The sequence below is a fragment of the Amblyomma maculatum genome, chromosome 1 (genome assembly GCF_055883805.1).
Source record: "Amblyomma maculatum isolate TAMU_Amacu chromosome 1, ASM5588380v1, whole genome shotgun sequence".
NCBI lineage: Eukaryota > Metazoa > Arthropoda > Arachnida > Ixodida > Ixodidae > Amblyomma > Amblyomma maculatum.
Genome location: NC_139344.1, coordinates 170,555,649 through 170,573,937, shown reverse-complemented (window position 1 = coordinate 170,573,937; position 18,289 = coordinate 170,555,649). Strand labels below are relative to the sequence as shown.

Sequence of the window (18,289 nt, the reverse complement as noted above, 5' to 3'; positions counted from 1 at the left end):
GGTTTTATGGAGAAAGGAAAGCACAGTATCTGTTTCTTTTCACAATGTGCACTTAATGTGCACTTAATGCGAGACCATTACTTCACTATGTTCACAGATTTCTGTCCGCAGACCGCGTCCGCAAAATTGTATCCGCAGCAGTTGTAATTGAGAAGTGGTAGAGGTTAATGAGTGGCATCAATCGATAAAGGATGAGGTAATGTCAATGCCAAAAAAATAATTAGGCCAGTAAGTATAATTAATTAATTAATTACAGGCAAACAATGTAGAAGTTGTTCGCATCAGTTGTAATTGATAAGTGGTAGAGGTTAATGAGGGGTGTCAATCAATAGAGGGTGACGTAATGTGTTAAAAAAATTAATTAGGTCAATTTAGAGGCAAAACAAAATCGTGTCTACAGCTGTTGTAATTGTGAAGCGGTAGAGGCTAATGAGTGATGTCAACCGATAGAGGGTGACGTAATGTGAAATAATTAGGCCAATAAGTTAATTAGGTAATTAATTAGAGGCAACAAATGTAAAAGTAAAGGCGAAAATGGTCTCGTTAGCCAATGGCTTCGCACCACATTTGAATGTATCAAATACTAAGATAGTTAATTAAGTCAGTCAATTAAGGTAGCGTCGAGGATGTGACGTTACCAACCTGAAGTCAAGCCAAAAAGGGGCATAGGAAGGAACTGGTGTGCAATTAGAAAGTACCATAGACTAAAGTAGTTAATTAAGGCCGAAAAAGGGCATAGGGAGGGATTGGCACGCAATTTGAAAGTACCGAAGACTAAAACAGGTAAGCAAGAAGTGAATTAATGTGACGTCAAGGATGTGACATCACGGAACCGGAAGTAGAACCGAACAAGGATTTAGGAAGGGATTGGCGTGCAATTTGAAAGTACCAAAGACAAATGGGTAAGCAAGAAGTAATTTAGCAACTAGAAGCAACCAACAGCAGCATCCGTGCTTTCGCATTAATTACTCCAATGCAGATTCTGCAGTGCTCTTTATATTTTTTATAATTTGGGATGGGGGGCGTTACGCTGTTCTAGACGCCTATGCACATATATCCCTTGCATGCATTAACATTATTCCACTGCGCTAAAACTTATTCGCGGTAAAACTGCGAGCCAGTGTCACGTACTGCACTGCGTGACATATCCTTAACGCGACGGGGCTGCTTTGTGAAGAGGCACAATGCTATCAGCGTCGCAATGCAGAGAGGGTAACGGAAGCATATCTTGCGCCACGTACTTCAACGCTTCCGACAGGGTATGCAATGTAGTACACTTGACGAAACTGAAAAAAACTGTCGTTCTCATTGGGTTTCATGAATCATACAAATATATTCATTGAATAAAATTACTGTGATGCAAATGGTTTTCTGCAGTTTATAAGTACTCCGCCGCATTAGATCAGTGGTTAAGGCGCTTGGCTAATGAACCAGAGTACTCGGGTTCGAACTCGAGCACGGCGGCTGCGTTTTGCTGCAAGGCGTATGTGTGCTGTGTGTTGTGAGTGCACGCTAGATCCCCAAGTGATAGAAAATAACCTGAAGCCTCTTACGGCTCCTCTTTCTCTTCTTTTACTCTTGCCTTCCTCCCATCTCTTATGGCACGGATCAAGTGTCCACTGAGAACTGTGAAAGATACTGCACTGTCCCTTTCTTGTAAACCAATTTCTTGTAATAAACCATTCGATAATTTGACCGGACTTTTAGTTAATTTGAACATTTTTTTCAAGAGACAAACGATGGCATATATAGCCGTCAATGGTAAAGCTGCTAACTTCGTCTAAGCCTCGTTGAGTCATCCAGTATTAAAGGCCATGTTATGAGCATTACGAACGCTGCCACACAAATGGACTGCGTACAACGTTCTTAGATAGCCTGTCGAATAATGTTAACTGCGAGGCTCTGAAGCCTTAATTCACCTGCACATACTGGTCACTGCAGGATACATGATACGTATAGCATTGATGTGGGCCCAGTATTTTGAGCGACCATCACGGAAAAATACAACTGCAGGCACTTTTTAAACCTCGTGCCAATGATTTGAAAAGTTAATAACATTAAATTGGTTCGAATAATTTCGAAAATAAATATTTGGTGCATCAGCCCATTTTTTTTTTAAGTTTGAAGTCATTTGCCTATCAGCATCCATTACGTCGAATATTACTTGTAGTTATAAAAACATCAGAAGACTTGTCACTATTGGCTGCAGACTGCCCAATTCAGAAACTTTTCCATGCAAGTTTGCTCGAAGGAATTTCTACTTCTGTGTCCTTTTACCACCAGCAGAACCTGGCACTCGTACTAAGTGCAGAGGTGGAAGCAAGCTCGAGCAATTTGGAGCAGCTTTGGAGCAACAAAACATGAGTTTTGGAGCATGTTTCTACAGTTAAACGTCTCTGATAATTAGTTTTCTTTTTCTGAAATACACAATCTTCACTCCGATTCCTTTTTATGCAAGTTCTACACCTTTTCAACGCACTCATTTCTGACAAGACAAACAGCCAAAGCATGTACAGATATATAACACAGGCCGACCTTAGCAACAAATTGCAAAAAGACTAGCAGCAAACGTAAAGCTTGCTGGTGCACTTCAACATCTAGTCTGACCAAATGCGTTGCCTGTTTTGACTTGATAGATTCAAATGTAGAGTCTGCCATTTGGATGCGCTTTGGAGTTCAGATTAATGGGCATGACATTTCCGCTCCCTATCTTGTGCATATTTATTTTATTTCATTTATTTAGAACACACCTCAAAGCTCCCAGATATGTGGTACTGCATGATCCTTTTTGGTCCTATAGATCCCCGCCTTCAGACACAATAACGCACCAATAACGGCCAGGACTGCTCCCATGCCTTTCGCCTATCGTGGGATCGCAGACTGCAGCACGACCTCGATCGTCTTGTCCATTTGTAAATATGGCGGAGGTCTATAGGATGGAAGCAGGCTCGGGCATTTTGGAGCAGCTTCGGGATATACAGATGCCATTTGAAGGGTTGCCTTTCCATCTTGCAGCTTTACTTCACCAATAGTTTGTTTGCTTGAGCAATGCTGGGGCTCATTTTTAATATTTGGCGATACACCCCTTATGCCTTTGCAACACTCTTGAGAAGCTTCCTAGTGATCGACAGCTTTGGTGTACCAACCTATAACACTCCCAAGTATGGTTTCGTCTGCCATAAGCTTGGCAAGCTTGTCAAGGCTGACAAAGAGGCCCGATGGTGAAGTGGTGATGGTGGCCTTCAAAAGTGTAGAGCCCGGGGGGTCTGCTTTTGAGCCAAATAGCGACGCTAATCTAGCATTAGTGGAGGTCCTTCCCCTTGAAGAGGGTAGGACAAAAAATCTTACCGAGAGATTCGGAACACTGGACATGCATTACAAGCCGCACGAAGCGGCTCAGCTCTCTACACTTTAGACAAAGACTGTACCTGCTTGTTTTCACAGCAGAACCATTAAAATAACTCTTGCAGTTTTTGGTTTCCTTCTCAGTGGCTCACAGTAGTTTGCGCCACCTGCTTCGCTTGATCTCACTTCTCTCCACCGGAGATTCAAAAGGCTGAGAGGAGGTGCTACGTCACATGCACAGTGCATTTTTTTTCGCAATTTTCTCCAATCGCCGGTGGCTCATACTAAATTTACTTGCGAACTAATATTTATTGTGCTCAATGCTTTACCTTAAAAAAAAAGTTAATTTGTATTAAGCCCAGTGCAAGATGCAGTGCAGTGCAGAGCAGAATGGAGCAATTGGAGCAGGACTTCCACCCCTAGAAGTGATTGGTACTTTGACGTCAGCCTTGCTGCCATATGCAAGATAGCAGGGGCATCTGGTGCATGCGTCAGACTTGCCTTTTTTTTTGTTCGAACGTGCCAAGCATGGTAATTTTGGGTCTACGGTTTCAAAAACATTAGCATGCAATTTCACTGCAAAGCTGCTGCAGTTATGAAAAAAGTCTATAGTCTCACTGTGTCGGATGTGACAGCCGGAAGCGCAAAAGAGAAAGCAAAGCTAACACTAAAAGCTGAATTGTGTGTCGCCTGGCAAGCCTTTACATTTCAAACGTTACATAGCCACCCTCACACAACAGTAATGATTAAAAAAAATACCGCAAGCACAGTAAAAAAACTTTATTTTAGATGCTCAATTACAGAGAATTAGAAAATACAGAACTGACTAGATAGCTTGGCAAGCCCATAAAAACCATGTTTCAAAAACTTGCAATATGAAACATCAAATGGAATACAATAAGAATATCCACAAAATATGTTATTTAGCAAGCGCTGAGTTGTCATATAGCGGAGCAACAAACCTGGACCCTTAGGCTTTGAAAAAAAAAAAAAAAAAAAAAAGAAAATGAGCATCTGCATAAACCTGTATATAGGAAGATTGCTGTTTACGGATGCTATCTCATTTGTAAAACCTCCAGTGGTCAAGTCACTTTACATATCACTTAAAAAACTGTGTGGAGCACCTTTAAAAGTAATTCATCACTGGTTGCACAGCAGAGCATTGCACTTGTTACCATGACCATAAAGCATTAAGTCAAAAATTATATCACATTCAAATAGCTCCATGTAACCTTTCAGTGAATTTTGTAGTGGTGAAAGAAGGATCTTAAATTCCTCCCCACACAAAACAGAATAGTAAATAAAAGTAGCACTTCATTAAACAAAGTCATAACTTCAGCCTGGAGTTAATTGTCAGTTTAGCAGGAAAAAGCTAAAGGGGCACAGCACACAAAAATTGGTGTGGAACTAGGTACACAACATTAAACACCAAAATAAAACAATGTTGTGACCACCTCAGCTATTAGACTCAAAATGAGAACTTGTCCACTGGGTGCTTTTCTTGTTTGGTTTAACACTAACGATTATGCGCACACACCACAGCATATAAAAGGCGTACATTCAAGGCAGTTTTAATATCAAACACAGCTGCTATGTGAATCTTGTCAATAGTACTAAAGCTGCAGCCCAGAGGAAAAGTAATTTTTTTTTTTATGTAAATAACATAATTAAGTACTTCACCCCTCAAATGCTACAATAAGATGCCAAGCACTGGTCAGTAATGTGTGCATAAAGGAACAAAAAAGGAGTCAAACATAACTAAACCTGTTGCACATTCCGAAAAACAAAAACAAAACAACAAAAACAAAACAAAAACAAAACAACAAAAACAAAACAAAAAAGAAAGACTAGAAAAATAGAAAAACTATAATAAGCTTGTTTCATATTCCATAAAGAGGTCTGCAAAATAGTGCTCTGAATAAATCACAATAAGGCCTCAGATATATCACAATAGACTTGGCAATAAATGCCATCAGGTACATAGCACTGATTTGACAAGATCAGAAATGGGAAAGCCCACACAGGCAGACTAACAGTGCCCACATATTTCTCTGAAGGACTTGGGCTATTTAAAGGTCTTGCTGGTGATGTGATGTGCTGCGGAAGCCTGGAGGGCAGCAACGTTTCGGTGCATCACTGGCAAGAGAGAGTCGGCAGAGATGGTCAGACAGGTACTCCGTATTGGGGCCTGGTGACATATTCCTTGAAAATGCACTCAGTCCAGCTGAATTCATATCTGCAAGGCAAATTAGCTGCTGTCAGCCAGTGTCAAAAATTTCAAAAAACAAACAGCTGGGATTCAACACCGAACACTTTTGTATACTGCCGCTGAAAGCTGTTCTTACCATTTATGAGAAATGTGGCCGCAAGTTTTTTCAGGTGTGCCAAATGGAGGACAAGAAATTGGAGCTCATGGTGGCACGAGTCAAAATGCCCACAAGTGCGGCTTTTCAAAGCATGCTCAACAGAAACTGATTGGGTAGGGGGTACATTCATTCAAGTGTTAGTAGCATAAACATTTCACTTTAGAAGTATGATCCTGAGCCAAATTTTGAATGTAATAGGTCTTAGGAGGTCAAAATGAAACTGCTTTCTTCAAATTTTCAGTCAATTTTCCTGACTGCTTTTATTCACTCCACCTACAATCAAAGAAAACACTTTAAGATGCAGGAGGATTAAACCTATTTGCACATTAGGACTAGAACTGTGCAAAGCAGTCAAATCGTGCCCTACTGCTTGCAATTTTACAAATTTAGTAATATTTTAAGAACAATGTGAAGTGATTACAATAAATTGATTCATTCTCATTACATACACTAGTAACCCAGAAAAAAAGTATTTTCAGAGCAGTGGATTTAGTCATTAAAATGTGCTAACTGGTACCTTCCAGCACTTGTAATTGATCCAGAAAATAAATCCCCAAGTAGCAAAGATAAAAGCGTTCATCCTCCCACACCAGAGCCCAGCGGTGCTTCCCATGAGAGGCGAGAGACTAGTATATGCCGGGCCACTGCCACCGCAGTTTCCACAGTTTATATGCGCCTGTTTATGAGAGCAGTGGTATGTGCGCTCGACATCAAAAGACTCCTCTTTCCCAGCTCTTGCAAATTTACTCCCTTCAGTCCCTCAAAGAAAGTAGGTGGAGCATAATACAGTACGCAGTTTTAACTGAATAATCAGAGCATATTTCACAAAAAAAAAAAGTAATTCATACAGATACAAGATTGTAAGATGCCTTCCACTACCACACTGACTATCGTAGATGACAATTGAACAAAATCATACTAATAACACTGTCACGCTGGCAAATTTATCATTTTAATCGAATGGCATTGACATCTAATGTCATCATATAGCTGCGACATACGAACATCTAGCCATCAGTTCGAATGACATCTGCCATTGAATGAATTTGGGAATCTCATTCGCATCTGATCTCGAACTGAATGTATACTTTGGACACCAGATACGCAGCAGAAACAAGAGAGCTAAAAAAATTCATGAAAGTCATTACTCTCTGTCACAGCAGGGGCCCTGCCCTGACCTTCCTGCAAGAAATATCCAGCAACGTGGCCAGTGAAGCAAGGACTTCAACTGCTTTCACACCTGATATTGCCAGCAACATCTTCTTGCGGGCAGCATAAGGAATAGAAAGCTGCTGGAGGTCACAGTCCGACATGCAAAGGAATGTTTGAAGGTCAATCTGCAAATTCACAAGATCGATACAACAAGTTATATGCAGGAGCAAGGACAATCACTTGCCGTTTCGTTCAAGCACTATGTATGAAAATATCAGCTGTTCTTGCCAAGATAACAAATGAACAGGAGTAAAAACAGATATACTGTTAAACATCGCACGTGAACAAATTTGTGCCAGCTCCAATTTTAGCAAATAGAGTGATATCTGGCCTCGCGATACAAAGGTATGTATACTCATTACATTACAAAGTGTCAGGGCACACTCGTCAAGACGTCTGCAATAGAGATTTGGCCAATATGTGTTAGTCTCAAGTAAAATGGTTTATTGTGAGCTCATGTCCACAGTCGTCACACATCTGCTTATCTATGTGAATGCAACACCTTACTGCAATGAAGCTTTTCTGATGACTAAGATTTCTGTTTTTCGATGACTGATTTCACAAGGTGGAGTTTGTTTATTCCACTGTTGCATTTTGCTCTTAGTTTTCTTTGTGCAAATTTTATTAATATCTTTGTATGGTATATTTACTCTATTTTAGCATTGCATGCTGCAGCAGTGCATGCATCAGCTGTCTCGTTGCCGCCGATTCCAACATGGGTAGGCACCCATACGCAATTCAATTTTGAGACATCGTGTTTCGGCTGTTTAGATGCAATGATCTATATTGCCTACTAAGGGTTCTGTTGCATTTTTAGAGTGTAATGCTGTGATTACACTGAGTGAGTCTGTTGTAGATTATAATCTTTTCAAAGTTGCTCTTCACTATTTTTTCTACAGCTAAGGAGATAGCATAGCATTTGGCAGTAAAGACTTATGCACTACCTACACTACACCACTATCTGCATAAGAAGCTGTTTTGAAACCTTCTGTATAAAATGCTTTGCGATCTATATCTCTCTTCTAAGGCCAGGAATTACTGAACGCGTTCATGCGGTATTGGTCTTTTTTAAAACAGTGCAAAAGATGTGTAAATTAACTACTTCCTGAGAGGCAAAGCACAGAGAAGGTTACTATATAGCCACAAGTAATATCAGCAAGGAAATGCACGAGCATTTGGGAAGACTGGCACTGATAATCAGCCATGTGCTTTATTTCGAATAGCACCCAGTGCCAGTAAGTACACGGATAATCAGCCATGTAATGGCAACAACAGCAGCAAAGCATAAATGTGGCTGTAAAAACTTCGTTTGAACATCTATAGTCCACAGATTATATTTGGAAAAAGCTGGTACACATGCACAGTGCAAGACCACACAGGTGAGGACACAGCACGCAGGACACATACGATGCTAGCAGCCAGGTAAATTACCCTTTCACATCTACCATGTGAATAGAAAACTGCAATCAAACTTTGTGCACTTTCATTTTTGCCCAATAAAAAGCACTACGTGAATAACTTCGTTGGAACCACTTACGTCTGACTGTTTGAGAGACTGAGCAATATGAAGTTAATTGGTTATTGTTGGCAACATATAAGTGGGCAGAACAAAAACAATACTAGCCAAGTAAATCGTAACGCACACTTAATATTAGCTCACAGGAACGCTCGGGTTTAAAAGATATTTGTCCATTTAGATAGGATGCCTTGTTTATAAAACTGTGTTAGCACGCATTTTCTGTACAAGCTGCTGCCTTGTTGTGGGCACTGCAGCTCAAGTTAGCGGCAGAGAGTTACTCTGTTTTCAACAAAAGATATTGCTATAGCCGCACAAGTAACTTTCATATCTGACTGCAGGAGTAACACTGCGCAGGAATTTTAATGTGACACTAATTTCATTCTTTGAGGCTTCACAGCAGTACATAATGTGCTGCTCTAGGCCATACTTCATTCAATGCACATGAGGTGAAAAGAGACAAATAGACTAGCCTCATTTCGCTGGAAGATGTCCACATATTTGCCCAACCCCAGGTGGCTGAACAGGTGCGGAATGTCCATGCACGAATTGTCCCGTGGTTTGCGGCGTGCTCCAACATACTCAAAGAAGTTGCTTGCACTGAATGGACCATCTGTCAAAAAGAAATGCTTTTCATTAAGTACATACAGCATGAAATCACACTGTCTTAACGCAAAGCTGGATGAAAGCATACAATTGTCCCGCATTGTACTGTCTTGTTTATCATACCACACTAACATGCCCAAACAGTACAGTTCGCTACGCCAGCAGTAGAAAAGGCTCTCAGCTATGACTAGCCTAAACAGTGGATAATATGAACAGTGCCCAAGCATAACATTCATAATATTCTCATAAGCTCTCTATACAAGATACATTTATGAAAATCACATGTTTATGTCTTTTTTCATCTTCTCCCCATTAACTAACGTCCGTAAGTAATAATAATAAAAAAAGAAAATGTAGCTGCTGACACTCGCGATCGCGTGAAAAATGGGTTGGGTTAGCTAAGTTTTACAACCACAAGGCAGCTCATGCTATGAGGGACGCCATTGCGGACAGCTCCAAAAACGTAGACCACCTGGAGTTTTTTTAACATGCATTGACACCTCATAGCACACTGGTGCCTTGATTTCCGCCTGCGTTGAAAAGCGGTCACTACAGCAAAGATTTAATACCGTGTCCTTGGGTTTAGCAGCTGAGAGCCCTAACCACTGAGACACCATGGCGGGAGCATAAAAAAATGCTTCAATCTTTTTTTTATGTGTGTGTGGAATCTCAAGAAAACAGGGACTTTAGCTCTGCTGAATTATAAAAAGCATCTGCTGCCATGCGCAATTTTTTTAAGCTAAAATACTGCCTTTGCACAAATACCGTGAAACCATAACTACCACAAGATCGATTCAACTAGTCATACTTAGGTTTCAAATACTCATAATGCGAAGTGCTTTCTGAAGCACTTTATTTGAGTCATTTGCACAAATACAGTGGCTATTATACGCACTACCAGAGCACCCCTGGCTAAGGATGCTAAAGTCAAAGATGAATTTGCAATGAGACATGTCATCAGCAGAATGGGAAATATAAATGGCCAATGTGACATGCCTAGGTTGTGGGCACTGTGTCGTCCATTATCCGAGTCATTAACCATAGCCCTCCCCGCTGCGCCTAGACAGTCATCCACACCATTGTCCCAGACTTGACTTGGTGTGGCCTGGTCAATGGATGAACACACCTATAAGGAGGACAGTGACAAAAGGTATAACTGTTACCTTACTGCAAATTACTTGGAGGCCCAGATGCAGAAAAAGGGTCATTTTAAGTAGAACTTGGTACAGTACATCGATTCATTCGAACTCTAAGCGGCAAGTTTTTTTTGGTTTGAATTATCAGAAGTGTGCACCTTGACATTATCCAAGGCAATGCATCATTATTCATAAAGCATACCATAATCAAATTATGATGGTTTTTAAGATGCAAACACAGCTAAAAGCATTAACACAAGATAAAATACGGGTGAAAGAGCTCGTTTACGCAACCAGCAGTCTTACTGGTTGTGTGACTTAAAAAAAGCTATCAATATACTGGTTTCCCAATACAAACCAACATAATCATCAAATGGCCATGAAAATAAAAACATTTTCACGACAACAAATTTGTTAGTGAAAACTTGAGCAATGTTGATCTGCTGAACAAGAATTAACTGCACGGCAAAGACATTAAAATTTGCCCCTTTATTGAGCGTTCGCTATTAAGGAATGTCAAAGAACTGCTCCTGGCCTGCTTGAAAAATGCAACATGTTTGTGGGGAGGTTCCAAAACTGCCAATAGCTTCACACAGAATGAAAAATAATAAAATAAAATAAACAGCCCATGATGAGAAAGCAGTTTCGATACACACTACTCTGAAGGAAGAGAAATGAAACTACATTAGTGCATGAACTTAGAGATGCCTTCTAGAAAGAAAACAAACAAACGAAAATATCAGTAATATTTAAAATGTGGCGCGACGCCTGTGTGTGTGCATGCATTGCGAAAATCTCAGTAAAAAAATTCAAAGGGTAAGCATACTCCGTCCGCCTGACAACCTCACTTCCCACACTCAGACGATGACCACATGCTAACAAAGAAGTGCACGCTTGCGTTTGTGGTGCAAAGTGATGATCAGCGTGAACTGGGTTTCAGTTTATCAGGTGTAATGGAGGGCACTCTTTTCGCTGTCACCGACGTAGAGAAAATGAAGTGGAGAAACCAGAGAGGCCCGCTGCCGCGGTCGGACACCACCATCGGGGACTCTCAGTACAGACTGGCAGACGGCTGACGATGGTGAAACCAAAGCTATACAGGTGTGTCATCCCCATCACACACACACACACACAACGGCCACTTCTAACCCAATTAAAGGCTTTCCCCATGAATGGTGTGAGAAATGTTCTGGAGAGTTCTCTCAATCTTACAAAGCAAATTATTTAATGACTTCTATCGAGGCTTAACTGTGTCCTAGAAGACACTAGCATTCTGTAGGACATTGTGCTATATATGTCACTGTTCAACGTACACAGACACAGTGATAACTGGAGATAGTGATGACATCTTGCTTTCATAGAGTGAACCTTCTTTGCAACAACCCAGCATTTCTTGTTAAGCCTTAGAGCTGTCAAAATATCTAACAAAATATAAAGCAGGCCACATTTATCGTTCTTTCAATTTATTACAGGCACGGTAAGACTAGACTAAAGGCCTGTACTCAATATTATAGCAAACTGAGGTATGAAAACATGCAGCAGCATCGACCAGCTTTGGAGTCCTTGAGCACCTGCTGTGCAAGCACATGCTACATGTGCAATGTTACCGCCAGGTTTCTTCGCCATTTTATCACACCCACTTCTATCATTTCTATCAATCAAGAGTAGCTGAAGACAACAGTTTCGAAAGTGACTATACTGACCAAGTGCCCTGATGCTAAAATGCTTCACACTTGAAGGCAGGTTCTCCTTGAACATGTGTAGCAGCTTGCCTTTTTCTTCTAACTTGTATTGATTAATTAGAGGTGATGAGATGCCTTCATAAAGTGACCCCTCAGGTGGCAAACTTTTATAGTAAACAGGCCGTGTTCGGTACCCACCTGATGCAAAACATCTGCCTGGCTTTTTCACGCCGAGTGGCAGATGGCATAAAAAAAAAAAACCCCCGAGCCCAACCCTTTTGCAATCATACCATTGAAGCAGTCATATATAGTGACCTGTGCTCAGATGAACTGCTGACAGAATGCTTCCATGGATAAATGGAATGCATACAAGTATTTAAAAGAAAAAAAATATTAAAAGTTGTGAACCCAAAATTCTAATTTCAGTTTCATTCAGCATACCTTTTCTACATTTTAAACATGAGAACTAGATGGCAAACCACCTGCTGCAAATGATCCACATGAAAGTATGGATTTTTTTCTGCCAATCCTTCCGTTATGTGCTAAATACCTACAATTCCCACACCCATGGCACTTGTTCTGCCGCCTTCACAACTCTTCCAGTGTGAGCTCTGCTACTTCGGTTTATCAAATATGATATATGGGGAAGCCCACTTACAGTAAGCACATCGCCCCTGAAGGGCCAAGCCTACGCGGCGTGTAAGACTTGTCTTTCTCGTGCTTACGTACACATTCTTTCAGCGTATCAAACTGTTCGTCACTGACTTTTTGCCATTTATAGATAGGGCATCCTCACAAGGCTTCACTGCATTTAAAAAATTTCAGTAAGCTGTTTTTTTCTTTTAGGTGCCCAATACCTTAACCTTTGGATAAAGCAAGCATTCCTTCTCTTCCCCCAAGTACTAATGCATAAGGTTTTGAAACCCATCATGTTATTTTTAATTGCCAGTCACGCATGCTCTCACTGCTCGGCATTTAAAGGAAACGGGAATAGATTGTAAATAACTAAAAATGCATGCCTGGTTTGCAGCGCTCACTGCTGTGGTGCATCCCATGTGGCCTAGTGATATGGCAATCCTTATACCTGAACGTACAAAACCAGTGATGCTTCCCCTACATGCTAGAGCTAAGCATGAAAAGCTGCAAAGCAGGTTGCCTATATGGCTCAGTGCAAAATTGACAGTAAAATTTGGATGCAACCAAACGGTATACTTCAGTGCACTAAGATGGCCAGTGTTTTGTAAGCGAATGCAGTTTGCGTTGTATTGTGTTGTGTTGTGTTTTATGGCACATAGGCAACTAAGGCCATCATGCGCCAAAAGCAAGGTTTAGAATCTGGACTTTGTTAAGGGCTTTAGGAAGTTATTATAGGTTCTATAACTTTAGATACTTTGCTTCTTTTAGGAACGAAAATATGCAGGAAATGTCAATGAGTGACCTTTCTCCTAAAAGTAAGCTTGGGTGGAATGGTATATGTTCATTGTAAAGTTGTGGGAAGTGCTTCTGTCGTAGATCTTCTTGTACAACCGATTAGGATATGGTTGACTGTGAGCACGTCTCCACATTCTTCACAAGTAGGCTGATCGTGTTTTGTTAGTAAAAAGTTGTGTAAGGTGTGCGTGACCGATACGAAGATACATAGAACCACATAGAGCCATGCAGTTTGAATCCAAATACTGGCAGAAAACAGCTATCAACATATTCTACTCTTGTAAGCAATGTCACCACCTGTTCCTCTGACTGTTCTGACTGCAGTGTACCATGTGGCATAACCTTCAATGGCAGCTTATCTCGCTGCTCCAGTAAAAGAACCTTAATTTGAGTCTCTCAATTTCACTGCAGTTTGAGATAATTTTAACCATGCTGGCCATTACTGCAAAAATTAAAGCTTCATTTGCAGACTTCATTTAGTCCCAATGCCATCAACAAAACTGGTTGTGGTGCATATGGCATGTTGTAAAATAGCCTGAGAACTGTGCGTTCTGAAGTCTACGCATCAGTCTTTTGCAGACCAGCAGGAAATTGCTAGACAAAGATGGATCAATTAGAGCTCTACTGAGAAAGAGCACCTTGGTTTCTTCCAACTTTGCTTGGCGTCCAGAAGTGGTGCCAGTGCCATTTTGTTGCAATTGTCCTTTGACCATGCTTTCTGGCATGGATTTGGAGAAGCCAAAACCAGACCAGGTGCTTGAAGGCACCCTCTTGGTACAACCAACATGCTCTTGCATTGCTGCAAGAAAATGAACAACTTTCTCAATGAAATGATACAAACGTGCCTGCACACGTCAGCCCAAATTAAATTGCCATGATACGCCACATGCAATCCATGACCAATGCAAGAGAAAATTTACATGCTTATAAACAAAGAATTCAAGCCAGCTATAAATGAAACAAAAGAGCAGCTGAAAGAGTCATGTTCATCAAGATTCCCCAACTAATTCACAAAGGGGATGCAGCATACTTCTTTAGGCCAGTTTTCTTAAGCAGGGCACTTTTCTGCAAGCATGCAACAGGACATGTGCCTTGCAAGTGAAACTTGTCACCTTTTATGGCCTCAAATGATGTTTATCGAGACTCAACTACCATGGAGAGCTCTGCAGAAAGTCATTTCTCACCACGCCCGCATGTTTGGGCTGAACAGCATTCCTTCTCTCAAGCAAGTGCAGGCTACTGGCTAGCTCACCTTTGGTTGCCAGCAGCTTCCTTCTTTCATAGTCCAAATGTGGCAAAGGACTGCCGAAAGAGACTTTCCTTTCGCACCCAACAGGAGCCATGCCCCTCTGGTATTCAAACATTGGAGAATCAGCCCATCTGGATAAAAAAAAATAATAATTGGAAAGTCTTAGAATTTAAATTTTACTGTAGTAAAGGTATCTAAACAAGCAACAAACTTTTTGAAAGTCAAGATTAGGAAACTGCAAAAGTAACAGGAGAGGGAAGCAAACCAGCAGTTTTATTAAATTATTCAGGGGGAACCTTTGGGACAGAACAGACAATGTGCCATGCCATAGCATCTTTTACTAGACTGGTGACAGTAAACCTTCCAAAAACAGTAAAGCCACAGTATAGTGAACTCTTATTTTAAAGGAGTAGAGACTGCGAACTTCAGTCATACTCTATCTTTGGAATGGTTAGAAAATTAGAAAATTCGGACAACCACGTGGATTGAATGAACATAACGGTAAATAATTTATAATTCATGCCATTTTGCTTTCAGTTTCAACCACCAAATGATGGCAGTGATGTCAGTGACAACTGAGGGCCACTGCACTGCTCATTTTAATCCGCAACAACTCTTAAACAAGCCTGCCACTGCTGCTCATGCGACATCACAGCCATCATATAGCGCTTGTAACAAAACTGAAATTGCTCGAGAGAAAAAAAAAAGGCCAATCAATTATTTAGCTGGTACAGGTGAACTGACGCATGCACACGAAAGTCATGACGCATGCACACTACTTTGAAGAAAACACTCATCCTGTGTCTATTCTTAAGAACACAGAAGTGAAACTGCAGTCACGTTCTGCCTTCCATAAACAACTACACATTTGTTTCTTCTTTTTTTTTATAATATTGATATGGTTATAGTAAACTGTGTTTCACCCCTGAAACATACTTCCCGCAGAATGACGACATCGCGACATGAACACAGTCTAGGACCTCTGAAGCAATAGGCACGTAACAGCAGTATGGGTAAAAGATGGGCAGCAAATATCAGTAAATGAGCAGCGAGAAGTGGGGAAGAGGAAAAATGGTGAAAGGCGGTAGCACTTTCAAGCAGTGTGCAATGAGTCATTCAAAGCGGCAACAGCAAGCATGAAAGGAGAGTCCTAGAGACAATGTTCTCATTACACCTCTGTAGCTGACGCAAACTGATCAGAATGCCGTTCTAGTTTTAATGTGAGACGATTACTATACTAGCCCCATTACCTGCAATCTACCTGTGACTGTTGTTGGCTGCAACGGTTCAAAAAAAAAAAAAAAAAGCTATCGAGCCTTGGTCAGGCATAGCACAGCTTAGGTTATCACAGGAGGCTTGCGGCCGAGCACAAATCGGAAGGACCAGATTGTGTGGTCAAAGCTGCAGCAACAATCCTTCTATGACGAGCCCGCTGAGAGATCGCCCTTTAGCTGAGTTCGAAGGTGAAGAAAGCGAAGCTTCTGCGTCTACTGTAGCTGCACTAGTTGCCTAGTGCCACCGTCTACAAAATACGGCCACCCCACCGCCACTGAGCAAAATCGGCACATCATTTGCTTTACACGACCAGCCACGGCTGCAGTTTGACTTCGATCATCGGCTAAGGAGCCGATCAAGGCCGACTTGAGCCAACGGTGCTAGTGCACCTTTCGATGGCGATGTTTGCTAGCAATTACGATGCAGCTGCAGATTCCTTGGGGCCGGTTTCACAAAAACTGCTCTTACAAGGGCAGGTGCCACTTATCGGGAGATTTAGGGCAGTGATCATAGAATCTGAAAATTTGGTCAAAGATCAAAAGTCTTCTGGCCAAATTGGAAGAGTTGACAGGTATGTATACACAATGCCTCATGACCTCAAGCGTAACACTAATATCTCAATCCATAAAAAGAAAGGATATCACGGACATCAAAAATTAGACCAATCAGCTTACTATCTGTTACCTTTAAGCTATCCACTAATACGGTCACTAACAGTATCAGGAGTACCTTAGATATACTTCAATCAGCCAAAGGACCATACAGGCTTTCAGCAAGGCTATTCAACAATAGATCATTTCTACACTACCAATTCGGTGACAATACTGCACTGAATATATATAAAGCTAGGCTAGTCGGTACAGTCTTTGCTTAAAGTAACCGAGCAGCCCCGCCAGAAGGCCAGTGAAGCAGGCACGGGGCCGAGCAATGGCGGAGTGGTTGTCATTGCTGACCGCTACTCTCAGACAGAGTGCAAAGTGACTGACCTAAGGCTGCTCTCACAAACTTTCTTGGGATAATGAACTTTAAGCAGGTAGCATGTGCGGCATAAGATTTCGTGCCATCAGAGTGCTCTACTACTGAGGTAGGGTGCTGCGCACAGCAAAACTAGCTCAATGCTTATTTTAGACTAGTGCTGTGAAGCAGCGCTCTTCATTAGCATATTAATGCAATAGCATTAAAGGTCCAATTCACCACAAAATCCAGCATTGTTGTTGTGAGTGAAAAATCACTACCATGGCACTGGCAGCTGAGACGGCCGCAGACTGAATGAATGCACGGTTGCCTTATGCCAACTTTCACAGGAGCTGCCAATTCTGCCTTCTCCTTTTATATGGGAGGGTGATATCAAAATCGGCCTGCCAGGACTTGTGCACTCACTACCCCCAGGTGACATAGGCATGCTCATACAGCTAGGTTAAAGCGGGGCTTTATATGCGAGGTGGTAGCCTACGCTATCGCATCATAGCCTTAAAAGTAGAGCTCGAGTGTCTCCCATAACTTTGGGTTTAATATCAGCACACAGCTCCCGTAGATGGAACAATTTGGAACATATTTTCCTCTCTTCTGGAGTGTTGAGAAAACAAAATGGGGTACGGATCTCGAAAACTCAATGTGGTTTTATTGCGATAGCAATACTGCGGCAAATTTTAGCCCGTCGCGTCGTCCCGGGAAGGGCCACATTTGACCTTGAACAGCTGCCAAGACTACGAAGAAGAACAACGCTCGGTCATCGGCAGCTAATGCTTTTGCTCTACATTCGGTTCAGCTGAGCATTGAACCCTTCTCATTTATATGTGGGCTGGTAGCTCACACTCTCTCGTCATACTTTTAAAGGATGAGCTTAAGTGTCCCCAATAATGTAGCACCTTACACTGATAGGGCGTGATAGAGCAATAATGTAAGAGGTAAAAGAACCTTCCTCCGTTGCTATCGCAATTCAACTAGGCTTAACCAGAGTTAAACCACAACAAATTTTTTTCAGCTATTCCTAGTCATCAGCTGAGACGCTTCGTCAAACTGAAAAAGAGAAAAAAAAAAAGCAATATTTTCCGCTGTTTCAAGCATGGCTGACGGATTCGCCTCATTACATATGTAGCTACATTGTCGCATGTGCCACCCCTTACTAACGCACAGAAGCGCAATGGTTTCTGTGATTGTAACGCCAATGTGAATGTGGGAAATTTAAGTAACGAGTGCAAATGCCTCAGAAATAATTTGGCAATAGCAAATGCGTGATTTAAAAGCTCCCCAACGCAAGATCCTTTAAGAAAACTTCCCTATTATGAAGGGTGCCTGCAAATGAAGTTTTTCTAGTTGCACTGAACCTCCCCCTGAACATTCACCATGTTGCATCTATAGGAACTTCAGCAAGGGAGGGAAGTCTCAGGCTACAAATGTGAGCTTGCATTTCACTTGAAGGCTGGATCTGGCATTTTATTTTAAGAATTACTGATGGCACCATTCTGCCA

General features: G+C 41.5%; 1 protein-coding gene across 5 annotated transcripts in view; it reads right to left on the bottom strand.

Moving 5' to 3' along the window:
- Positions 1–4,110: 4,110 nt before the first annotated feature.
- The window catches only part of BicC (protein bicaudal C), an 87,904-nt gene continuing 73,725 nt past the window's right edge, over positions 4,111–18,289 (bottom strand). For 2 of the 5 annotated variants that reach the window (XM_084589568.1, XM_084589569.1), the window contains 6 exons: positions 14,547–14,674; positions 13,933–14,093; positions 10,042–10,171; positions 8,913–9,052; positions 6,952–7,048; positions 4,111–5,581 (listed from right to left, as the gene is read on the bottom strand). In XM_084589568.1, the coding sequence (XP_084445694.1) occupies positions 5,415–5,581; positions 6,952–7,048; positions 8,913–9,052; positions 10,042–10,171; positions 13,933–14,093; positions 14,547–14,674 (823 nt within the window). In that variant the 3' untranslated portion in view covers positions 4,111–5,414. The remainder of the gene's footprint in view (positions 5,582–6,951; positions 7,049–8,912; positions 9,053–10,041; positions 10,172–13,932; positions 14,094–14,546; positions 14,675–18,289) is intronic. The other 3 variants (XM_084589571.1, XM_084589570.1, XM_084589572.1) reach the window with 3 other exon arrangements.